This window comes from Mercenaria mercenaria, chromosome 7 (genome assembly GCF_021730395.1).
Source record: "Mercenaria mercenaria strain notata chromosome 7, MADL_Memer_1, whole genome shotgun sequence".
Classification (NCBI taxonomy): Eukaryota; Metazoa; Mollusca; class Bivalvia; order Venerida; family Veneridae; genus Mercenaria; species Mercenaria mercenaria.
Window position 1 is genome coordinate 61717200 of NC_069367.1, and position 23721 is coordinate 61740920.

The 23721-nt window shown below is 33.4% G+C and overlaps 1 protein-coding gene across 1 annotated transcript; it reads right to left on the minus strand.

Annotated features, from left to right (window-relative positions):
* Positions 1-15049: 15049 nt before the first annotated feature.
* LOC128558310 (uncharacterized) lies at positions 15050-22350 on the minus strand. The gene is made up of 11 exons (XM_053547234.1): positions 22278-22350; positions 21653-21768; positions 20450-20517; positions 19613-19953; positions 19177-19289; positions 18697-18764; positions 17828-18093; positions 17129-17238; positions 16547-16617; positions 15918-16177; positions 15050-15198 (listed from the first exon to the last, which is right to left on the minus strand). The coding sequence occupies exons 2-11, from the start codon at positions 21761-21763 to the stop codon at positions 15050-15052; spliced, it is 1557 nt and encodes a 518-aa protein (XP_053403209.1). The 5' UTR covers positions 21764-21768; positions 22278-22350.
* Between the last annotated feature and the right edge of the window lie 1371 nt (positions 22351-23721).

Consider the following 23721-nt stretch of genomic DNA (forward strand, 5'->3'; position numbering starts at 1 on the left):
GGTGTCTGATAGTATCGTGGAATCTCTAATTAATCCAATTTCAATCGGACATATCAAGCTCATATTACGTAATTATATATTCTTATGTATCAATAATCCTTAATAGAACAAACACTTTCGATGATGTTCAGATATCAATTTTCCAAACATATGAAACAATGCTTTGATTACACCATTTTTCAAAAAGAACCTGTATTTTTTGTTCTTTGCATTCAGATATTCGTTCAAAATGCTTCATTTTGTATCATTCCAAAGCACTATCAATCTTATTTTCTTTTCACTTAATTAATTTCCATAAAATCATATGCTTTTTAAAGTAAAATGAAATGAAACGCTCCAGAATCCTACAGCGTTAATTTAAATATGTGATTTTTACGTGTTGTAGGTAAATCGACCATTTTTTTCTTTGATTGATCTTGTGCTAAACCGGGAGTACATCCACCTTGCATGTACTTTAAGGTATAATGATCAATCAGCCAGGCACAAGATGGATTGAAAGTTCTCCTAAATATTTAATTTTGCAACTTTACAAAAGTCGTTGCAATTCAATTTTGATTCCATATTGTCACTACTGGATGCACATACCATTAAACATGGTTTTAAACCTTTGCTTTTAGCCCCAAATGTTTTAAAATCAAATCGTAATGGAGAAGATAGTGCGGATGACGCCTCGACCGAGGCCCGATTCACGAGCACGCGATTTGTAGATTGCGCTGTCCCTTTTTGAACTAAGCAGGCGGGCTACATTTTTTGCATAACTCTTCCCTAGGGAAAAAATCCTACAGGAAATATTTCCTATAGGAACGCATTCCCTGGGAAATGTTTCCCTAGGGAACAGTTTCCTACAGGAAAGTATTCCCAGGAAACTTTTCCCAAGGGAACAATTTCCTATGGGATTCCCAAAGGAATTCTTTCCCTGGGAAAACTAAATTATCTTTTTTTTACAAATAAACTAGCCAGTGCCATAAAAGTATTTTTATAAAACAGCTATGATGTTTTTCTAATAGTTTATATGAAAATAAAAAAATAAGGTTTTCCCCATGGGAAATTCCGATGGGAAAGATTTCCCAAATGTTTCCCATGGGAAAACGCCGTCCCATGGGAAATGACCGTTTCCCATAGGAAATCGGCCATTTCCCATGGGAAACAGAATATTATAATAGCAATATTTATTAAAATAATAAGACTAGAATGATGAAAGTTGTTGGCAGGTATATGGTAGATATGGGCTATCATTCAGTACTATTTTAAAGTTCAAAGCCTTTGTAGAAGTACTTGACGTTTTTGCCAGTTATTGTCTGTGGCAAATTAAAATTGGCGGCCATTTAGAACAGAACAGAGCAGAACATAAGTTTATTTTACATTTGTACAATAACTACATCATCCCAAATACATAATTAATACAAATTTATACAAAGTCACAATGGCAATATTGAAATATTCTTACCGATACTATTTATAAGATGAACTGTAATTAGTTATAACTAAATAAAAGTAATTGCAGTTCTTTGAGATAATGCAAATTTTATATAACAAGTTTTTTAGTGTATTCTTACTCATAATATTCAGCAGATCTATAAGTTAATTCACGCTTTGTCTAACATAGTTTAATTGTTTAATGTACTTTTTCTAATACTATTATAACAAGGACATATGAGATAAAATGGTATTCGTCTTCCAACTTATGTGTATTATAGTAAGTACAATTACGTTCATTTCAAACGTTTCTATTTATACCATATCTACCATCTAAACATACTTAAATCTAAACATACTTAAATTCGGACTGAAATAAATTCTTAATCTTGGTTAACCAGTTATTTTTATCATTATTACAATCAATTAGGCACATGCTTTACACTTCTTTTTTAATTTATGTTATCTGTTTCTAGTAGACAATTATCTTAACATATCTTGCTATATACAATGGATAACGCCGTCGACGGCTGCATTTGAAGTTTATTCTTGGTAATAAAGTTCCGCTTAAGCTAGGGGGCGTGAGGGGTGTTGCACTTTCCATTACTTCTCATGAACAGACTCAATCAAACCGAGTCTGCTATTATTTTGCTTGGTTGCATTCTTTGCTTCCAAAGGATCTTCTAATAGATTTTATTATTTATATTTACATTCAATATCTTTTTACAAAATTTTAAGTGCACCCTTTAAGTTTCTTTAGATTTATTGTACCCTCATTCGCGGCTGCATAACTTAAAATTGACCCAACAAAGGAATCGAACAGTTGACAAAAGTAATTTTGGTTTCAATTAATATATGTTACAATGATCAATAACACATTTAAAGCTTTCAAAGCTTTACCAACTAGCTGTTCTTGGTTTAATGCAAAATTACTAGTGTAATTAAAAACTGTTCCTAAATAGTTAAAATCGTTAACAACTTCTATTTTCTTACGGTTATACAGAACTTCTGTAGAGCGCAAAAAGTCACCCCTTTTTCTAAAAAACAACCACATTTGTTTTATTAACTTCAAGACTCCATTTGTTGTAATAGCTATATAATAAATCTAAACTTTTGTTTATTATATCAGGTGAATTTCCTAGTATAACCATATCATCTGCAAAAAGCATTTAATTCTAAACCACAATTAGTGTCTTGTTATAACAAGATGGCGTCGATTTAAGAAAAACTTAAAAAGGTAGTCCGCCAAGCTTTACAAGTCACTGACCTAATAAAGCAAAATTATTTGACCTCTTGATTTTTGCCGCTAATTTGCATGAAAGTAGGATAAATATGTATACATATATTAACAATTCTGATTAGAAACAAGTTGGGTTTCAGTAATAAGTTCAGTAATTTTCCCTTATGACGTCAGAGTGTAAAAATAGCCGTAATATAGGTCATATTCATGCGTTTTGTTATTTATGAGAGGATGTAGATGCGCTTTACCGTTTTGCACTTAGAAGTGACGGGCTTTCATTTTCCCGTCTTAATTCCATTGGAGGCGGAGCTTACGCACCGCCCCAAAAACAGCTCAGGAATATCTATAAATAGAGAAAATAAGATCGACGAAATTACCTCCCCTTGACTTAAGTCTACTGTATATTCAAAGAAATTCGAATGATTATTACACAATTTAATGCAAGAATTGATTTTATGATACGTATCCCTAACAATACGTAATAGTTTACCTCTAATACTAGTTTTATATGATTTCAGCAAGAGGGCATTTCTATAAACACAATCAAATGCCTTTTAAAGTCAACAAATACACAATATAGACGCTTATTATCATTAATGTAATTCTGCACAACAGACGATAGAATAAATAAAGCATCAGTAGTACATTTGCCTTTCCTAAATCCAAATTGAGCATCACATAATACACAATTTTTGACATTATTTTTGTTTCCCTTTTTTGTATCCGCTATCAAGTATTTTATTAAATACGTCATATAAACGGGACGACAAAATGTCTTCTGACGCGATAAAATATTCAGTTAACAAAAATTCGTTTCCAAATGACTTGCCTCTTTTCAGCGATTTTACAGCGTCTACAGTTTCAGATATTGGCTGATCTAAAACTTCATAGGCATCTTTAATACAATCAAAAATATGAGAAGTAGAAAATATTAGTGATATATTTACGAAACAAAGCAAGTCAACATTATCAGTTGACGTGCTACTATTTAAATCAACATTTCTCATTTTATTCAGGTAATTTTGTTATAAGTGTAGATCTGAAATCATGGTTAATTAGCTCTGGGTACCATTTATAATTAACATGTCATTTTCATCAGCATAATTTTCAATAACAGTGTTGCAATACAAAAAAATAAAAGAAATAGGCCGGTCGTCACTCCATTAATTATCATGACCCATGAAATCACCTAGCTTTGATAAATTACAAGATTTTGTTAACAAATAGTCATTAACCGACGACCCTAGCCTTGAGAGAAACGTATAATTACCAATCATGTGAACATGATATAATCTACAGTAAACTATGCGAACCCCTGTGCTGTTACTAAAATCCAGAAATTGACACCAAATGCATTACATGTTTACAAAGTAATCATTTCTCGCACCAACACGACTATTCCAATCCCCTACTAAGTAAATATCGCCATCATTATCAAAGCCAAAAATATTATTTTGAATAAAAACAAAAACAAATCTACGTTACAAACTGTGTACACAGGGGAAAAATCGGATCATGAATATACGTCACCAATATCAACATCTGATTCAAAATTAAAGAATGTTTATCTAGTTTAACTCAAAATACAGTATCACAATGAGTGCGCATAAGTTTTATCACAATTCTTTATGATAAACAGCAATGCAACCACTGGAACTTCTTGCATTACGATGCTGAAGCTTTCTATAAAAAGCACAAGATTCATAACCATTTATATCAATGTTACTATTTTTATTTACCCAGGTTTTATATACAAATACTATGCCATATTCATTTGTAACATTAAGAAAGTCTTCGTTACTCTTCTGATCATTAGTCAGTCCGTTCAAATTCTACGACAGCACACTCAGATCACTCTCCGCGTAACGCTAGTTCCCCTCACCCTTGCATAGCTTCACGTAAAAGAACATATGTGTCATAAGAGATCTAAACCCTCGACCCACATAAACCACGCCTCTTTCATCTTTAGAACAAGTCATTTTTTTACCTATTTAGGGAATGATACGTTTATGTATAAAGTAATGCGTTCCCTTCAGAGAACTCTCTGCTCTCATCACAAGTTCGCGTTCCTTAAACCTTAAAGATTGAATTTCATTTTTTTTTAATTCTAAATTTACACAATATCTGTAGTTTTTTTAAGTGCGTGTACATTATACAAAAATAAATGCACACTAACAGAAATAGTACGCGTTTTTGCGTAGCATATGTCGTGCGTTCGCGAGTTCATTTCATTTCACGTCTTTTCAAAAGCTTCTACTCTCACTACCCGCGACATGTTCGCCATAACGGCATGTTATATAGTTCATATTGTATTGAAGATTTTTTTCTAATCTTATTACTAAAAGAGTCAGTTAAGGTATTATCTACACTAATTAATTCAATATTTTGTTGATATAAAGTTTTTATTTTATTAATAATCGAACCTCTTAAAATAATGTTTTAATTTTACACAAAAACGTACTAAAATATACAATTAATCAGAACTATCTCAGTAATACACCGACAGGTATTTACTTAACTTGGTTTATCTGTACGAACGCGCGACAATTTCGATAATGCAGCATACTACCACTCAATATATTATTTCTTCTACGCCTGTCGTTACACTGTATTGGCTAATCCCTGGTTCCAGAAAGCTTGTTCCCAGTGATTGCATCGGACTTCTATAAAAATATCTACTATCCATTTTCAGTCGTTATTCCGATACAACCTGCAAGGAAACGAGAAATGAAATGGAAATATTTTCTAGTGGATACATTCAATGATAAATACATGAGGAAATTTAGAATAAACGATACTCAAGGATAACACCAGTCTTAAAATATGGAGGTATGACCAGTATTTTGTAGAACATATAAGAAATATCTCACAACTGCATCTAAATAAATTTTGTTGATCAGTATTCACTTTCTCTATGTACCACAATTAGATTTACAACTCAAAATTCGTACTAAGTGAAGAAATCTCTTCGATTCATGTTGTTCCTTTTCCACATTACCGAATGATATTTTTTTCAAGTAGTTTCGTTGATTTTTTATTAATTGTTACATGTACCAAGCTCTAGTATTAGATGGAATTCACTTAACTGGTATAAAGATGCGCGATAAAATTTTAAAAATTACTAACGTTGGGCGCCAAAGAAACCAATTCTGCATTTTCCAGTCTATTTTTAATTTAGGTTAAAAGTTCTTTTCCAAGCAGCTCTTGTGTTATATCTAAACTAGACAATTACACCTTACTAATAGACATTTACGGATTAAGTCTACGTGGACTGTGGACACCTAAGGCGATAGATTTTTCAAGGGGACCGTCTCAACATAGTTTAATTATATTATGCGCGATATGAAAAAGAGTTTATAACGGCAATAGGGTTTGAGTTATTATATCATCACTATGCGGTAGGTGATATAAATTTAGATGTGCCTGTTTTTAGCTCGACTTTTCGAAAAAAAAGTAGAGCTATTGCACTCGCTCCGGCGTCGGCGTCTCCGTTGGGTTAAAATTTTTGATAAAGTCAAATATCTCTGTTACTGTCAAAGCTATTGACTTGAAACTTAAAATACTTATTTACTATCAAAGTCTACACAAGGAAGAACAATCGCCATAACTCTGACAGAATTTTTACAGAATTATGCCCCTTTTTAATTTAGAATTTTTGGTTAAAGTTTTTGATAAAGGCAAATATCTCTGTTACTATCGAAGCTATTGACTTGACACTTAAAATAGTTATTTACTATCAAAGGCTTCACCAGGAGAAACCATCCGCATAACTCTGATTTAATTTTGATAGAATTAGGCCCCTTTTTAATTTAGCATTTTTGGTTAAAGTTTGTGATAAAGTCAAATATCTCTGTTACTATCAAAGCTATTGACTTAGAAACTTAAAATAGTTATTTACTATCGAAGTCTACACAAGGAAGAACAAACCCCATAACTCTGATTTGAATATTTACAAAATTATGCCCCGTTTTAATTAAGAATTTTCTGTTAAATTTTATTATAAAGTCAAATATCTCTGTTACTATCAAAGCTACTGACTTGAAACTTAAAATAATTATTTACTATCGAAGTCTACACCAGGAAAAACATTCTGCGTTACCCTGATTTGAATTTTGATAGAATTATGTCCCTTTTTAACTTAGAATTTTTGGTTAAAATTTTTGATAAAGTCAAATATCTCTGTTACTATCAAAGCTATTGACTTGAAACTTAAAATACTTATTTACTATCGAAGTCTACACATGGAAAATCAATCCCCATAACTCTGATTTGAATTTTTACAGTATTATGCCACTTTTTAATTAGGAATTTTCTGTTAATTGTTTTGATCAAGTCAAATATCTTTGTTATTATCAAAGTTATTGACTTGAATCTTAAAATACTAATTTACTATTTAAGTCTACACGCGTAGAAACAATCCCCATAACTCTGATTTGAATTTTGTTAGAATTATGTCCCTTTTTAACTTAGAATTTTTGGTTAAAGTTTTTGATAAAGGCAAATATCTCTGTTACTATCGAAGCTATTGACTTGAAACTTAAAATAGTCATTTACCATCAAAGGCTTCACCAGGAGAAACTATCCGCATAACTCTGATTGAATTTTGATAGAATTATGCCCCTTTTTAACTTAGAATTTTTGGTTTAAGTTTTTGATAAAGTCAAATATCTCTGTTACTATCAAAGCTATTGACTTGAAACTTAAAATAGTTATTTACTATCAAAATCTACACCAAGAAAAGCAATCCCCATAACTCTGTTTGGATTTTGACAGAATTATGCCCCTTTTTAATTAAATGTACTAAATTGAACTAATATATATGTCATTACAGAATAACTGTAGAATATTCAATCGCAGAATTGAAGTGTTACAAGAGCGTGGAGGCACTCACGACAACGACTTTCAAGAACCGTACATGTCTGTGCATTCCTTGTGTGTAGAAGAAAACATGTCGGATTGATTGTATAAACTAATAACTGTCAACAAGAAATGAATTTCATTTCATTCATGTTTATGCCATAATACAGTATAAATGGGAAGATTTTTTTATTTTGATTATTTTCCCTGTCTTCCGTTCATTTATCTAGTAAAAAAGCTGTCCATCTCTTCGTCCATCCACTACTGACAAATTAAAAAAACTAAAGTTATACAAATGCAAGTCTTTAACGCTAAACAGAAATAACAAGTGCTCCGCCAAGCGGGGCAATATACGCCCGAAGGATTATATCAGGGGATGGGAGCAAAATTTAAAGAACTTTACTGTTGAAACCCAAACGAAAAGGACAACAAAGGGAAGAAATTCCCCGAAAAACTCTTAAGTCCACTAGAATCATTACCAGGTACAGATATGTCAAAATACACCTTAACTTTACAGGTTCCATCCATGTTGTACCACGGAAAAGTGGTATCGTTTTTTTTTCCCAACGGCCAGTAATAAAAATGTTACAAAATAACCTATTTATAGTAACATAAAAGGGAAGTAATTCAATAAAAAAAATATTGTAAGTGAACAAAAAATGGATATGCCAAATAAACCAAGAGCACCGCAATGCAAGCAACATAAACACAAAACAAAGTCATGTGACCTTTGACCCTAAATGTGACCTTGACCTTGAAGCGAGCCATGCGCTCTGCACGTCGTCTCAATGTGGTAAACATTTGTGCCAAGTTTTTTTAAAATCCTTCAAGCAGTTCAAAAAGTTACACATCGCACTCGAAACAAAGTTATATGACCTTTGACCCCTTAATGTGACCTTGTCCTTGTATCTAGCATCCAAAACATGCGCTCTGCACGTCGACTCGATGTGGTTGGACATTTGTGCAATGTTTCTTTAAAATCCCTCATACAGATCAAGAGTTACAGAGCGGACACGAAACAAAGTCATATGACATTGACCCCTAAGTGTGACCTTGACCTTAAAGCAAGCCACCTGATACAGGCACTCTGCACGTCCTCTTGATGTGGATAACATTTGTTTCAAGTTTGTTTAAAATCCTTCAAGGAGCGGAGTCGACACGAAATTGTTAACGGACAGACGGACAGACAGACAAACAGACAGACAGACAGACAGCCAGATGAACACCTGTGGTATCCCAAAATACGTCCCTTCGGGCGTATAATAACAACAAAGGAATGGAGACGCAAGATATTACGTTTTCTACAGTTTTCACAATGTTTTACCTGCTGACCTACATTTTGATCCCAACTGACCCAGTTTAGATTTTTTCATGTTGGACGACGACGACGATGGAATACAGATACATTGCGATCAGACAAGCTCATCTTTTCAACTTTGTCGCAGATGCGCAACTTATAATATTGAAGAACATTTCAGGAAAGTGTTATGACGCTAGATCAAATACTTTTTGCGATATGTATAACAAAACATTTCTCTGGCGAACAGACAGACGGACAGACAAATCCAAATATTATCCTGTGCAGTGACATATTAAGCCAGACCTTACCATCATTATAGGAATTTTTCCTACCAAACATAAATTAAAATTATCATGTTGAGACGGTCCCCTTGAAAAATCGATCGTCTTATGTGTTCACAGTCCACGTAGACCTAATCCATAAATGTCTAATAAACTGCTGCCGGCTGCAGTAGTGCATGACTGATTTTAATTTTTACTGTTTTGTATTGTATGTTTCAGATCATTTATGATATCTACTATGCACCAAAGTGTTTGTTCACATGCATGTATTTAGAGGCAGAACCTAATATATGTAAAGTAGAAACAACATTGAAATACATGCCAATGTACATATATCCCTAAAATCAAATGTGATGACTTATTTTACAGGCCCGCATTGATATTAAAAAAAAAGTATGTAATCCATGGAAATGCAAATAGAATAACAGCTTAGTCTAAAGCTAAATATAGAACAAAGTCAGGCATCCTGTCCTATCATAAGCAAACAATACAACAATGGAAACTTTTATTAAACAAATTATACATCTTTTTGAATTCATTTTTCCTTGATAACTTCTGCCTAAAGTTCTCATACATGGTACTACCAGAGAGTAGAACGTGTATATTTGCATTTAAGCAGCCGTCAAACATTGACGAAGATAGCGAGCGATATCTAAATTCCCAACCATTACTATTACATATATACCGAATAAAAATAGTCATTGCCCGTTTGACGTTTGATGTAACGATGATATTACTTTCAATGAGACAAACGGCTTTGTATGTAACAGTGAAATACATGAGTATCATATTTCTTCATACACCGTAATGCCAAATGAAGTCGCCTCGTTTCCTTGCAGTTCATACGTCACGTGACAATACGTCATTTATTACTTCATTTCTCAAATTAATTAGTTAAAGTATGGAAAAGATATGAAAAGATTATGATAAAAAATTATAGATAAGGGAATGATAAACTGCAGCTATTATTTTCAACCACGAATTAACACAATACAATGCAAATTAAACGTTATACAATAGCTGGTTTGAATGTAATATCAACTACCATACAACAAAACGGACATTGTATAGACATGCATTAGACTGGCACTCAATAATTTCAACTTACAATTACATATTAAATACATGGAAGTAGACTTGTCAACACATACATGTATACATTTCAATGCAATGCAGTACCGGCGTTATATAATTTACAAAGGAAAGATTGGCATATACGATTTCAGACAAAGACAATTTTCTAATAATCATGTTAACCAATTTTCAATATAAATTGTACAAATTATACTAACGAAATATTTCAGATTCCTCCCTCGAAATAAACAATTTACAAAAAATTGAAAAATTTAATAAATTAGCCTGACATACCGAAATTAACTAATCTCTTGCCGAAAGGTAAACGTTTACAAAATTCTGTAGAATAAACAAAAAATTACTAAATAAAAATCGTAATTCAAAAATTATACAAGAACCTAACAAATAAATTTGTTACCTCGATCGAGCAAAATTTTTACCAAGAAAAATCAAAGTGACATAATTTCGTTTCAAGACTGTCAAAAATGTTGTACACTAAAGATATTGGATTTCACGGGACTCACGGCATATTCGTGAACTCATGCTATTTCGATTTTCACGGGAATCACGACGTAGCCGTGAAATCGACTACTTTGGCGCGGATTTGAATAGGACTATTTAAGGCCCGTTATAGTGGTTTGGGGGCTAAAAACACAAATTACTGAAGTTTAGAAAATATCAACTTCCTTATTACTGAGCCGAATTAAATGAAATTTACATGGAAATTTAAGTTATGGAATACAGAAAAACGTGAGAGGTATTTTATGCGTAAAATCTGACATTTACCTCAATAACTAAAAAATTTACAAAAAGATGATGCAATACCTGCATTTAAACTACAGGTACATTGAGGCCCGTATGTCAGTTTGTGACAATTTGAACGTTTTATAACAGTTATGATTGGGAAAATCGCCTCTTGAAATGATAATATACTGTTAATTACACTTATTTACAGCTAAACAAATATGTCATATTGAGCTTCCATAAAGGTCACGGCGATTGCATTGATATGCAGAGTTGTATCATGTTAATTGTAAATCTTTGTAATATGTAATAACAGAACAAAACGGAACAGAAATATAATTTTATTAAACACTTGTACATATATGGTATATCGGCAAGCATTACAAACAACATATAATTACGATATAATGTCCTATTAACATGATCGCAAATCAAGGTGATAATTCACGAAGTAGTACTATTTAATGATGGAGGATGAACAGTTATAATATATTCTAATATACTTGTCTTTGTTAAAAAAACACGCTTACGCTAGAATGACGTCAAGTTATTGATTGTTGTGACCAAGAAAGAGCGCTACTTTATTGTATGTACTATTTTAGATTTAAAGCATATTAGAATTGAAATAATTTATAGCAAAACCGTGTTTTAACACTATTTATACACTCGTGTGGTAATACGTCGTACAATAAATTATTACGCTCGACGTATAACCGCCCATCGTGCATAAATAGTATTAAAGCACTCTTTCGCTGTAAATTATTTCTTAAATATTCATAAATATTTACATGTATAAAAATTCTATCTAAGGCTTAACATAAATGTGTCGTTAAAGTTGCTAATAGAAGACAAAAATGTTAATATTAATTGTTAGCATTAACAATATCATTCCTTGCTTTAACAGATTCATTGATATACTTTATAAGACTTCATGATGTACTCGTTCGTTTTGTAGTAATACGTTTAACAAATGTCTACATTGATGGTGTATTGAAATAATTTTTAACATTTTTTTCTAATATGTACGTAACATGGGCATATTAAAATGAAATGTTTCATTGCGTGAAATTCTGTTTTTCCCATATCGGCCAGTTTGAATGATTGTGCAGATATTCATATTTGTGTAACAAAAAATCTGTAACTTTATGTTAAGAAATCAAATAACATTCATATGCAAGTGTTGTTTTTGTGCCCCCCCCCTCTCACCCATGAGTGGTGGGGGCATATAGATTTGGTCTTGTCCGTGCGTGCGTCCGCGCATGCGTCCGTCCGTCCGGAGTTCGTGACGCTCCTAGCTCAAAATGTATTTGATATTTATAAATTGATGAAACGTTGCATGAGTCTTTATCATGGTATCAACTTGCACACCTCCTACTTTTTGTTTGGCTCCGCCCCCTATTTCCAGAGTTATGGCCCCTGAAAAAGTCACAAATGCACATTTTCACTTTGTGACGCGCCTACCTCAAAAAGTAGTACATATAAATTGATTAAACCTTGTATGCGTCTTAATCATGATATGAACTTGCGCACCTCCTATTTTTGTCTGCCTCCGCCCCCTATTTTCAGAGTACTGGCTCCTGAAATAGAAAAAATATGCACTTTTTCACCTTGTGACACACCTAGCTCAAAATGTGTATGATATGAATGGATGAAAACTTGCATGAGTCTTTATCATGATATAACCTTGTACACCTCTTATTTTTGGCTGGCTCCATCCCTTATTTTAAAAGTTAGTGCCCCTGAAATAGTTAAAAAATGCACATGCACATTTTTACATAATTATGTATTTGATATAAATTCATGAAACATTGCTTGAGTCTTTATCATGATGTGACTTTGCACACTTGGCATCTTCTTGAGAATCTTAGCGCTTATTACAGAGTTATGGCCCTTGAAATAGCCAAAATAGTGTATTGTTTGTTTGTGATGCTCATAGCTCAAAACGTATATGGCCTAGAATAATGAATCCTTTTCATGTAATGTTTGTTGAGGCTATACCCCATTAAGACTGCAAACATTTGAATTATTTCCCCTTATTTGTGACAAATGTACCAGTGGGGGGCACAGCCTGTGTCCTACAGACACATTCTAGTTCAGTTTTTATACAGATACAATACTGCACACTTTCAACAGATGCTTTCCACTATTACATTTTGTTATCAATATGTCTTTGTTTAAGCAGTTTTGGAATGATTTTATAATATATCAAACTAGTATCATTCATATATTTGAAACAATACACATCTTTTTCACATTTAATACCAAGGTTTTTTGTTTTACATATACAAAAATCAGTTACACTTCCTTCTTAGATTTTCCTTAATATAATGTATTATATATTGTATTCATTAATTTGCACCAATAGGTTATTATTCTCACATATCTATCAATATATAGAGGATGCCTACCTAGCTCAAACAGCATAAACACGTGCATTACAAGTGCTATTTCGAAAGTTTAAGATTCTTTTACAAAATTCAACATGTAAGCACTGAATACCTTTCAGCTTATTATGGCCCCATAATTCCGAAGGGTATGACAAAAAGGAGCCTACAAAAGACAACTGATGTAATAACTTTGGTTTAAGATCAAAATCTTTACAGTTATATAATAAAACGTTTTATACTTTTAATGATTTACAAATCAAATCGTTTTGGTTTAACGAAAACTCCCTGTATAGTTGAACACTGTACCAAGACAATTTGAATTATCTACAACTTCTATTCATTGTATGACCATCTTTGTCTAGTGAAAGTATTTCCCCTTTTCCTAAATAAAATGGTTAGATTTTTCTTGAATAATACTGTCTTACGAGTGCATTGGGTGTTTGTTTAAAATCAGTGTGCAAAATCTTTGATCAAAAGTTATGTCCAATGTGACGGAGCAATAAGAAGAGGTTCTGCGAATCGTTCCATTGGCAAGTAGGTTCATTCAGGACCAATGCAGAACACACTACTGGATGCACATGCCATTAAACGGCTGATGAAATTGGCCTTAATTTTTTCAAAGGTTTTTAACAGAGTTTTAACAGGTCACCATTAAAATTCACCCATTACTTCTTACTATTTAATGGGATTTTCATGACCATAGTTTTAATGCCATACATTAAAAATGACTTTGATGGCCATGAAAAGCTGCTTAAAATAAATCATTAAAATAAGTTAACAGGCTCCTTAAAACTCCATGAACACTTTTTATTGGCATGAAATTAATGTGCTATTAAAAAAACTACCCCTTAATTCCCCATTAATAAGTAAGAACTAATGGGGCCATTAATTTTTTTATTACTCTGTTAATGGCCGTTAATTAAAAAATTGATTAATGGTCTCATTAAATACGTCAGATTCAATTTTAATGGGTTTATAATATTTTAATTGTATATCAAATTAAGGGCCATGAAAATTTGCCTTCAGAATTAGACATCTTAAGATAATCAACTTCATATTAATGTTTGCCGTATTGATTAAAACTACGTATTTCTACACATGTAACAGTATCTGTACATATGTACTGTTTTGTAAAATGCTAGGAGAATATTTGTTTCTTCTTTTTCTCTTATTATTTTGTAATGTAAACACATGTAACAGCCTCGTACAAACATTTGTTATATTGTATCCTTATTCTGTCATATTTTCATACAAACTCATGTTAGCAATATTTATTTATTTATTTATTTATTTATTTTGATGCTGGAAAAGACCCTAGGTGTCCCTTCTAAAAATACTACTTTCTTTTTAAAATATATATAACAGAAAACAACGAACGAACCAACGGTTTAATGCTGTTTAGTTACTTCTTTTCTTGCATTTTACAAGTTCAAAGTCACCAAGCAAACCCATATCTTTGTATATCGGAAATATATCAATTTGCCCATCAATTTCAACTTGTATCGATGACGATGACAACCATAAAAGAGCCGTTTTAGAATTCCATGAATAAAATCGAGAGTTGAGCTTAACCCAGCTCGTCTTTTACCAAAAAAAGCGTTTTTTATAATGTTACGTGTAAGTATAGCACGATGCTAACCAAACTAAGAATCGACAGGTTTTGCATGTAGCATTTTTATTTGTTTCATCATTATAAAAAAAACTTTAACAAATCAGGACTTGTTCTCGTTCTTTCAGCTGGAGGATTTGTTCAAGAATGAACAAAAGCACACGGAATATACATACCATTTTCACAGTGGCGCCCAGTAAATCCAGCTTTACAAAGGCACATGTAATTGCCTATTGTCTCAGAACATGTGCCCCCGTTTTCACATGGACTTCTTAAGCAGTGATCTACTCCTGAAAAAGTACAATTATACACCAAGATTATATTAAGCAGTGATCTACTCCTGAAAACAAACAATTATTCACATGGATTTCTTAGGCAGTGACCGAGTCCTGAAAAAAATAACGATTATACATACATGGATTTTCGACAGTGTTCTATTTCAGAAAATATACAAATACAACATGTATACGTATGGGATTCTTATACAGTGATATACTCATGAAAAAGGGAACATTATATACATAGATCTAGATTCCTCAGGCAGTGATCTGCTCCAGAAAAAAAGTCAATTATACACATAGTTTCCTTAAGCAGTGTTCTACTCCTGAAAAAAAGACAATTATACACAAGGATTTCTTAGGTAGTGATCTTCAACAAAAAAGACAATTATACTAATGGGTTTTAAAGCCAGTCATCATGGGAATCTGAGGCGAAATATACTCCTGAAATCATTATCACGTGTCATTATACATCAGCACTGACGATGAATATAGAGTTATTGTTCTTTGAATAGTGTAATGAAATAAATGCATTCACTGGGCAATGTTCAATATTATGTTGGAGAATGGATATTCTTTGTTTTGACATCTTCTGTCCTTTCGTCATCGCTTGGAAGCTTCAAAAATTTTAAACAGATATATATGAAGTACATACGAACGAGACAACGTTATTTCAGTATATGTTTTTCGTCATTTTTTTTTCGTTTTGGAAACACCATACAATAATGTACCTTGTGTAGGCAGGACAATCTGTGATGTTGGTGTGAGTGTGGTGAACAATGTCGTCTGCGGATCCGTGTAGTTTACAGGATAAACGTTCATACTACAGCTATCTTTCTCCAAAATGACGCCACCAATATCCAAATGTTCATTCTGCTTGAATGATACTTGTTTAGCTAAAAGATGGACAATGTCTAAGGCAGCGTTACCGAATTCTTCAGTTGCGTTTTTGGCAAATGTTGCATGAAACTGTACTGTTGATGTGTCCGAACTGTGAATAAAACATCATGTAGTGTTATTACACATTACGTTTGCACTCGATGTAAATCAACACCATATATTGAGGTGAATGAAAACGTTAATGACTAATTACTTTGTTTCTTTGTTTCGTGTTTTTTATCAATTTTACTGCTGTTCCGGTAAAGGTGGACAACTTGGAAGAGCCATTAACCCTTAGCAAGCTAACTGGAGTGGAGTTCCCACCCACAGATGTGAGGGGAAAGTGGTTCAAAGCTATAATTATAATCACTAGGGTGAGAAGAGACCCCTTATAAACATTTTAAAAGCTGTTATATAGCAGTTTCGTATAACTTTTACTTATACTGTACTCTAGGACTACATAAAATAGGACCTGAATTACCTGAATTCCATTATGTAGCAGTCTAGGTATGCATCACGTGTCATAAGGTCTAGCGCAAATATAGTTTTTATCTGAAATAAAGAAATATAGCGCAATGTAAACTTTTGCATATCCACTGTTGCGTTAATACATGCTTGCCGCATGGCCAGAAAAAAATGCATTATGTGCACGAAAATTTCAATGTTTGACAACAATGACGGCCTATTCACTTTGTATTCACAGTAGTACAATAGACACATAGAGAGCATTGCAATATCTTTAAAAGTCTTCGTCAAAAGTTTAAGCCATTAAATATTTTAAGGGGACCTCCATGGACAAGTGGTTTCGGTCGATGACTTCAAATCACTTGCCCCTCACCGATGTGGGTTCGAGCCGCACTCGGGAAGTTGAATTCTTCATGTGCGGAAGCCATCCAGCTGGCTTACAGAAGATTGGTGGTTCTACCCAGGTGCCCGCTCGTGATGAAATAATGCACGGAGGAGCACCTGAGCCCTTCCTCCACCAAAAGCTGGAAAGTCGCCATAGGACCTATAAATGTGTCGGTGCGACCTTAAACCCACGAAAAATAAATCAATTCCTTACAGCTTCACAAAACAGTCTCTCCTGAGTACGAAACTGGTTTGAGTTCTTGTTTTCTAGGTATGGCGCTATGTTACTAGCAACAGCACAGAATATATTCAACAGTGTCGCCGCTGAAAAAGGCAGAAATAATATACTTTATTTATGAGCAACGAGGAGAGGTAAAAGATTGTTCTTCACCGTGGTCAAAATTCTTCAGCACTTTGCTGAATCATTAGAAAGAGGGGAAAAGTGTACATATTTTACACTCGTCTTCACAGATGGTAAAAACTGAACATCTTTATGTACAGAGTGTTTGATATAGAATGTAATCTGACATTAAGGAATAGGAAGAAAATAAATGAGAATTATATTTTTGTACTATTTAGAATTTTAGTTCTCTCTTTCTTTCACACTTCATAAACCTATACAATATATAACAGAACTCACTTCTACTTTTCACTATTCCCCTGTCTCAACTTTTTATGAATTTTTAAGTCATATGAAAGAAGCAAACAAATGTTAAGGATACAACATAATTTCAAAATACTTAATACTGTATACATGTTTCGTGTAAAGCGTGTGTATGTACGCAGAACTCATGGCAAACAAATTTTATATAACTATACAATGACTATATTAAAGAAATGCAATTTGTATCAATTCTGTGGATTTGTTAGAAGTAATTTATAATCACAAATTTAATCCATGTATTGCACTCACAGTATACGTTTGGGATTGCCGTTGAGGTTACTGTGATGGTACCAGTGGGCGAAAGTGTAGGTGTGCCACCAAAAGTGAAGTTTGTTGCCGAAACTGTAAAACCTATAGCGTCATACAACAAATTGAGACCTCCGATGCTAAGGACGGTGAACTTCCCGATTCGAACCTTTGGGGACTTTTGTATTAACACCGAAGGCACAGTCGACTGTAGATACTCTCCACTCGGCGCTGTGAAGTGAAGGACAAACGAAAGTTTGGGTTCCGATCTGCAAGAATTGTTTTTACATTGTTGTAATAAACGTGGTTCATCTATTTATATACTTATATACTGTTAGGTAGATCAAATACTAAGAACAAACAAAAACAACAATTTTGCCCATTGGATTATAAAAGTATATTCAGCTTGCTTTATCTTAACTTCTCTATTACTTCTTCGAACAACCTTTCTCGACCGGCAAATTTTCTTGGTACCTGTCTATGTCAGGTCACACAGATATTTCTTAACGTCTGTTACATCACCTCTCCTTACTAAGTTATATGAGTAAACGAGTTTATTTCACGGCTAACTTATTCAAAGTAAATTTTGTTAGTATATATTCATTTTAAAAGCAGTTAAGTTACGGTAGAACCTTGAACGTAAACATTTTGTCCACATTGACGTCCAAATTCCATACTGGGTTTTCATGTGTGTCGTAACGTTACAAAGTCCATAAACGATAATATTCTCAATTTACACAGGATAAAGAACAAACTGCATCGGATTTGCCTGGGGATCGAAGTCATTGTTCTATCGACTGAGGTGACCGGATGAATAATATACCGATCGTATTTAGTATATTGAGAAAGTCTGAGTAAAAATGTTTACTTACGTAAATGACGTTATCTTGCAGTTTTGATAAAATCTGTTCAGCGAGCTTGACTTAAAAAAGCTGTCAATCTGAAAGATTAAGTATGATCAGCAAATTGAACTGATTACTTTGGACTATTCAAAATAAGTGCTCACGGTGGTTTTCTGATTAGACATAATTATTTCCTTAAATTCAAGTTGCAAAGTATAAGATAAAATTAAAGTACGTATGTATAAAAGTCAAACGGTTCGGGTTATTTTTGGAGTAAATCTCGGGGATTTCTTGTGCATTTCCTTTGCGGATTAAAAATAAATGATTAATGTTAGCGAAACAAGATGAAGATGCAATGAAGTTATCAAGGAAAAACAACAAAATAAGAATTAAATCAGGTATTGTTTTCTTTCAATAATGTTCACATGTTTTATTTGTCATTTAGCGCAAAAACAAACATAAGTTATCTTTTATAAAGTCGCATTTCCAGCTTAATGCAAGTATACCTACATCATCACAAAACTGTGTTTCCAAAGACATAAATCTTGCCGATGTGGTATCTACCAAATCAGGTGTATAAGTAAAGTCAATGAGTCGACTCTCAATGAACGCAGCCGTAGCGTCTGCAAACAGAACAATGCTTGTGGTTTAATAATAGCGGGTATATATGTAGGCCTACAAATACAATACATTCAAAGTCCATCTTCCTATCACTTATAACACCGTCATCATGGTCATGAAACTTCTATATGCGTGTTTTAATGAAAAGGAAATGGTTCCTTAAAGTGTCGGGAAAATGTGTAGTTTATTAACGTGTGACGTCATTGACACACGTTTGAAATATTCGTTAATTAAATAGACCTACTTGAGTTGAGCATTTTTGTATTTTGACTCTGTATTTAGCATGTTATTCGTACTGTATTTGATCATTCATTACCATACTTACTGTACACTATCACTATAGTTGAAACAGGCGGTATATCCGTATCACCTGACGTCATTGTTGGTGTACTAAAACTGTATGACGTAAATATACTTGGGAACAAGGAGGTCGCCGATGGAAATTCAACCGTCTCTGTTCCATATCGTGATGAGTAGACATCAAACTGACCGTCTTCAAGTATCACATAGAGATCACCTACTCTGTACGTTTCGAGATCATCAGGAAAGACGTATTTGTCAGCATTGTCCTTAATTATATCGACGAGCTCAGTCGCAGTATCGATGTTGGAATTGATATGGACAACAGTCCTCATATATGGGTAAAATTGGCCATCTGGTGGTGGACTGAAAGCAATATAAAACCTTGGTAAGGTACACTTTATTACACCAGAGTCAAGTTGATTTACTTCTTTCTCGTATATGCAGAATATAGCACAAAACTATTATATCTCTCAAGGTTTGTACTCCTATACAAGTAAATATTTCAGGGTTCAATTTAGTTTGGTTTTAATAATAAAAACAAGAAATTGGGCTGATACAAAACATCTATTAACCCATTCGTGAAGTCTGAAGACGTTTACATCAAACCAAAAATGAAAACTTACTTAAATAGAGACAACAATGCTCGTAAGCTGAGCTAAATGTTATTTTGGTGACTCGACAGAAGACAAAACGTCTGCTTCAACTCGTTATCCGCCTCTCACAAACATATTCTTTCTTTGAAAAAACGTCTTTTTACTTGATACAGATGGTAATTAGACGAAATTCTAACTGTCTGCTCCTTTCCAAAAGAAACCAGACGTTAAGGTATTCAGATAAGAATGCAGTTACAGTAACTTACTACATATTGACAAGATTGCAGTCATAATAGTGTTTCTTCCAAGAGCTCTGCATAATCATTTTCTCCAGCTGAAAAGAGAGTTAGTGTTTATAATTATTGAGTGCGGTATGTACCGTAACTTAAATTTTGTGCACCGGTATGACAGCAAGTATATAACAACGTTATGAAGTATGCTATTTCCAGCATGTTATTTCGAGAATAACTTGATTAAACAATGTATAGCTTTTGTCCGTAATTGAAAATCTTGCTGAGATTACTTCACAGAACAGTGGCTGCTATACAAATTGTCGTTGTCGACACAAAGAGATCTACAGTATGCCGTTAAAAATCGAGCTGGCAAAGCAAAGACAAAAACAAAAAAAAAAAAAACAGAAGGGATTATTCAAGTTACAGTAAGACAAAGTTCTGCGGACTTTGACTTCAAGATATCATGATATATCACGGTACGGATATAGTTCGCGATATACATCCCTGTAAATATTAACAGCACTCTGATATATATTCCACATCCTAATTTCTCTAGCAAAGACATGTCTTCGCAAACAGGTCGACTTAAACTGTTGCTTTTTTCCATATTTATCCTTGTTTTGTTTTTGTTGGCATTGAAAAGATACAAACATCTAATTGAAATATTTTTGTGAGAAAATCGTACAAAGCTGAAAAATGTTTTATAAGCTGAAATACAGAATTGTGCGATGAGGGGATTGTAGCATTGAAAAAACGCGGGACCGATGCTAATATTGTCAATGGACTTACATTTAATTTATCTATAAAGATCCTTTCCTTGATTTATATAAAGGTATGCTGTTTTGAGAGTAGCATAAATAATCAATGATTAAATATTCAATGAAACATTATGCTTGATTTATGCTCGACTGATTGCATTCTTATAACAATCTAAGACGCAATTTTATATATTTTACTTGATGTAAATTAGAAATGGCGTCAGTAGATTGAATGTATATTTTAGTACCAAAACGTATATGAAACGCTTCAAACGTCTTTGCTCCAGGGACAATGGCCATCCGAACCAGAAAGAGATACGGTTTCAAAATCCGTTGCAACACGAGATGTTTCACTAATTGTTCACTAGTTCACTGCAATATGCATTTTCGAAAATGTATTAACGTTAATTGCAGTTTCAGAATTAAAATATCGGTTATATGTTGTATATATTTATTGATTACAACATTTCATACGTACATCTTTGCAAAACTTGTAGGCATGATACTGGAAGAAATCACTGCTCGTATCCCAAAGTGAGGCATTATAATCCACACCAGTGAAGTTCAACATTGTTTCCACATAAGGCATTCCGTCTGGAGGCGAGAATTAAAAGTCCGTATAAAAAGTTTGTTATAGTTATATTTATTTATGTCAAAAAAGAAAGTAATCGTGCAACCTAAAACTTCAGGCAATATCCTGTTTCATTAGTGTGCAGATCAAAAACAAAGTAGTGAATGTATACTGAACCAATGAAACGATATGAATATTTATAGTCATGCTTTGAATAAAGCTGTTTTACGGTGACCCAAAAGGAAGAGTGCCAGTTTACTACAGCTATTTTGCTACCTTACTGTCAAATAATTTGGGCAAAAGTGATATGTGCTCAATTTTCTAATAAGAAATATGCTTAGTTTCAACAAATTCGAACATTACACTCATTTACTCTAAACGCTATTTGCATGAACTAGGCAATTACAATCACGTTCTTAAAAGTTTTCGGAAATCTGTGCAGCTGATGCAAAATATATAATTTATCTTTTGTAAAAAAAGGTTACATTTTTAATGTGATGCTGCTAAACATTGCTAATATCTAATCTTTAACCTTTCCATTTAGGAGGTCTTGTGGATGGTGTTGGTGAGATGGTGCTCTCTGGATTCACCGGTATAGAAGACCCAAACACTCTTAATGTGTATTCCAGTGCATTTCATATCCAAGAGAATGATGTATTTGTTGATGTATGATGGACTATGTATATGTAACAAAAACATCTAGTAAACTACCACTGAATTGCGTCGTGTGGCCATGCTAGATAAAGACTGCTTGATGCTCTCTCCTGAATCTATTAATCTTATAAAAACGGATGGAGGAAGTGGAATTTTGTCTTGCAGCTTTTTAGTCGTGCCCTTAAAAGTTAAGCTCTTGGTGCTCTGACTTCAAACAAGTTGGAAGTTGTTGAGTACATTGTGCAATTATACCTTAATTTGATGTTTTACTTAATATGATCTAATATTTTTTTCACTAATGTTAGAGCCTTTCTCAGAGGGGAGTGATTTTATTTACATTATGTTGTCTAACGTGTTGAAAATAGGATAAGTGCGAGGTTGGCATGCCCTAAACGCGTTTAAACCCCCAGTTTTCTTTATATAGGTTACTGCCCATTCCAAGGCAGTGCCCCTATTTCCAACTTGTTTTCTGTCCGTCTTGTAATTTGTGTTGCATATGTTGTCTTTTTTTGTTGTAAGCGTTTCTTTCCCCTTTCTCCTCACTCCCCCTGTCGCCCCTCCCACCCTTTCCCCTTACATTTGCGCTCCCTTGCATTTGCATCCCCTCTCCTTTTATTATGAGTAAGTGTTTATCTATGTATGTTAGTTATGTATGCGAGCTTTTGTCTTCTGTACGTACGTGTGTGTCTGTGCCGCTATGGTTTACGTTGTAGGGTAACTGATTAAGGAATGTAGCATTCCCTTCCTCCTTCCTCCCTCTTTTTCCAGTTTGCATAAATTTAAAATGTATTTGTTGGAGTTTTGAAGCAGCCGTCTAATATATTTTTCCGTTACAGCTTTTTTGTTGTGGGCCTCCTTTGTAAAATGTGTCGCTCCATGGCTGTGTTTGTGGTGCTCTGTGCTTCCGGGAAATCTACTCTTTCCTATTATCTAAAATATATATAAAATAGAAAATATTAAAAATTACTCCTGGACAAGTATATAAGAAATAAAAAAGAAAAACATCCAATGGGTTTCCTCTATCTGTATTTCTGTCTGTCTACAACAGCCAATGGGTTTCCTCTATCTGTATTTCTGTCTGTCTACAGAAATACAGACAGAGGAAACCCATTGTTTTTCTTTATGGATGTTTTTATATTATATATATATATATATATATATATATATATATATATATATATATATAGTCAGTAGTGCGTGACACATGTACACAGGTAGAAGCGTTTATTGATTGTACTTCCAAACATTTATATAGATGACCGTAATGCACCTCAAGTTGATACTGTCTGTCCGACCTCACGTGACAAGTTTTAGAAAAAACA

Excerpts from the sequence above, each read along its gene's own strand:
- LOC128558310 (XM_053547234.1), bottom strand. The coding sequence starts at position 21,763 with ATGCCTTATGTGGAAACAATGTTGAACTTCACTGGTGTGGATTATAAT. Across the intron at positions 19,954-20,449 it reads TGCAATCTTGTCAATATGTA|TCCACCACCAGATGGCCAAT; the intron begins GTAAGTTACTGT and ends TATTGCTTTCAG. Across the intron at positions 17,239-17,827 it reads GGCAATCCCAAACGTATACT|CGGCGACACTGTTGAATATA; the intron begins GTGAGTGCAATA and ends TGCCTTTTTCAG.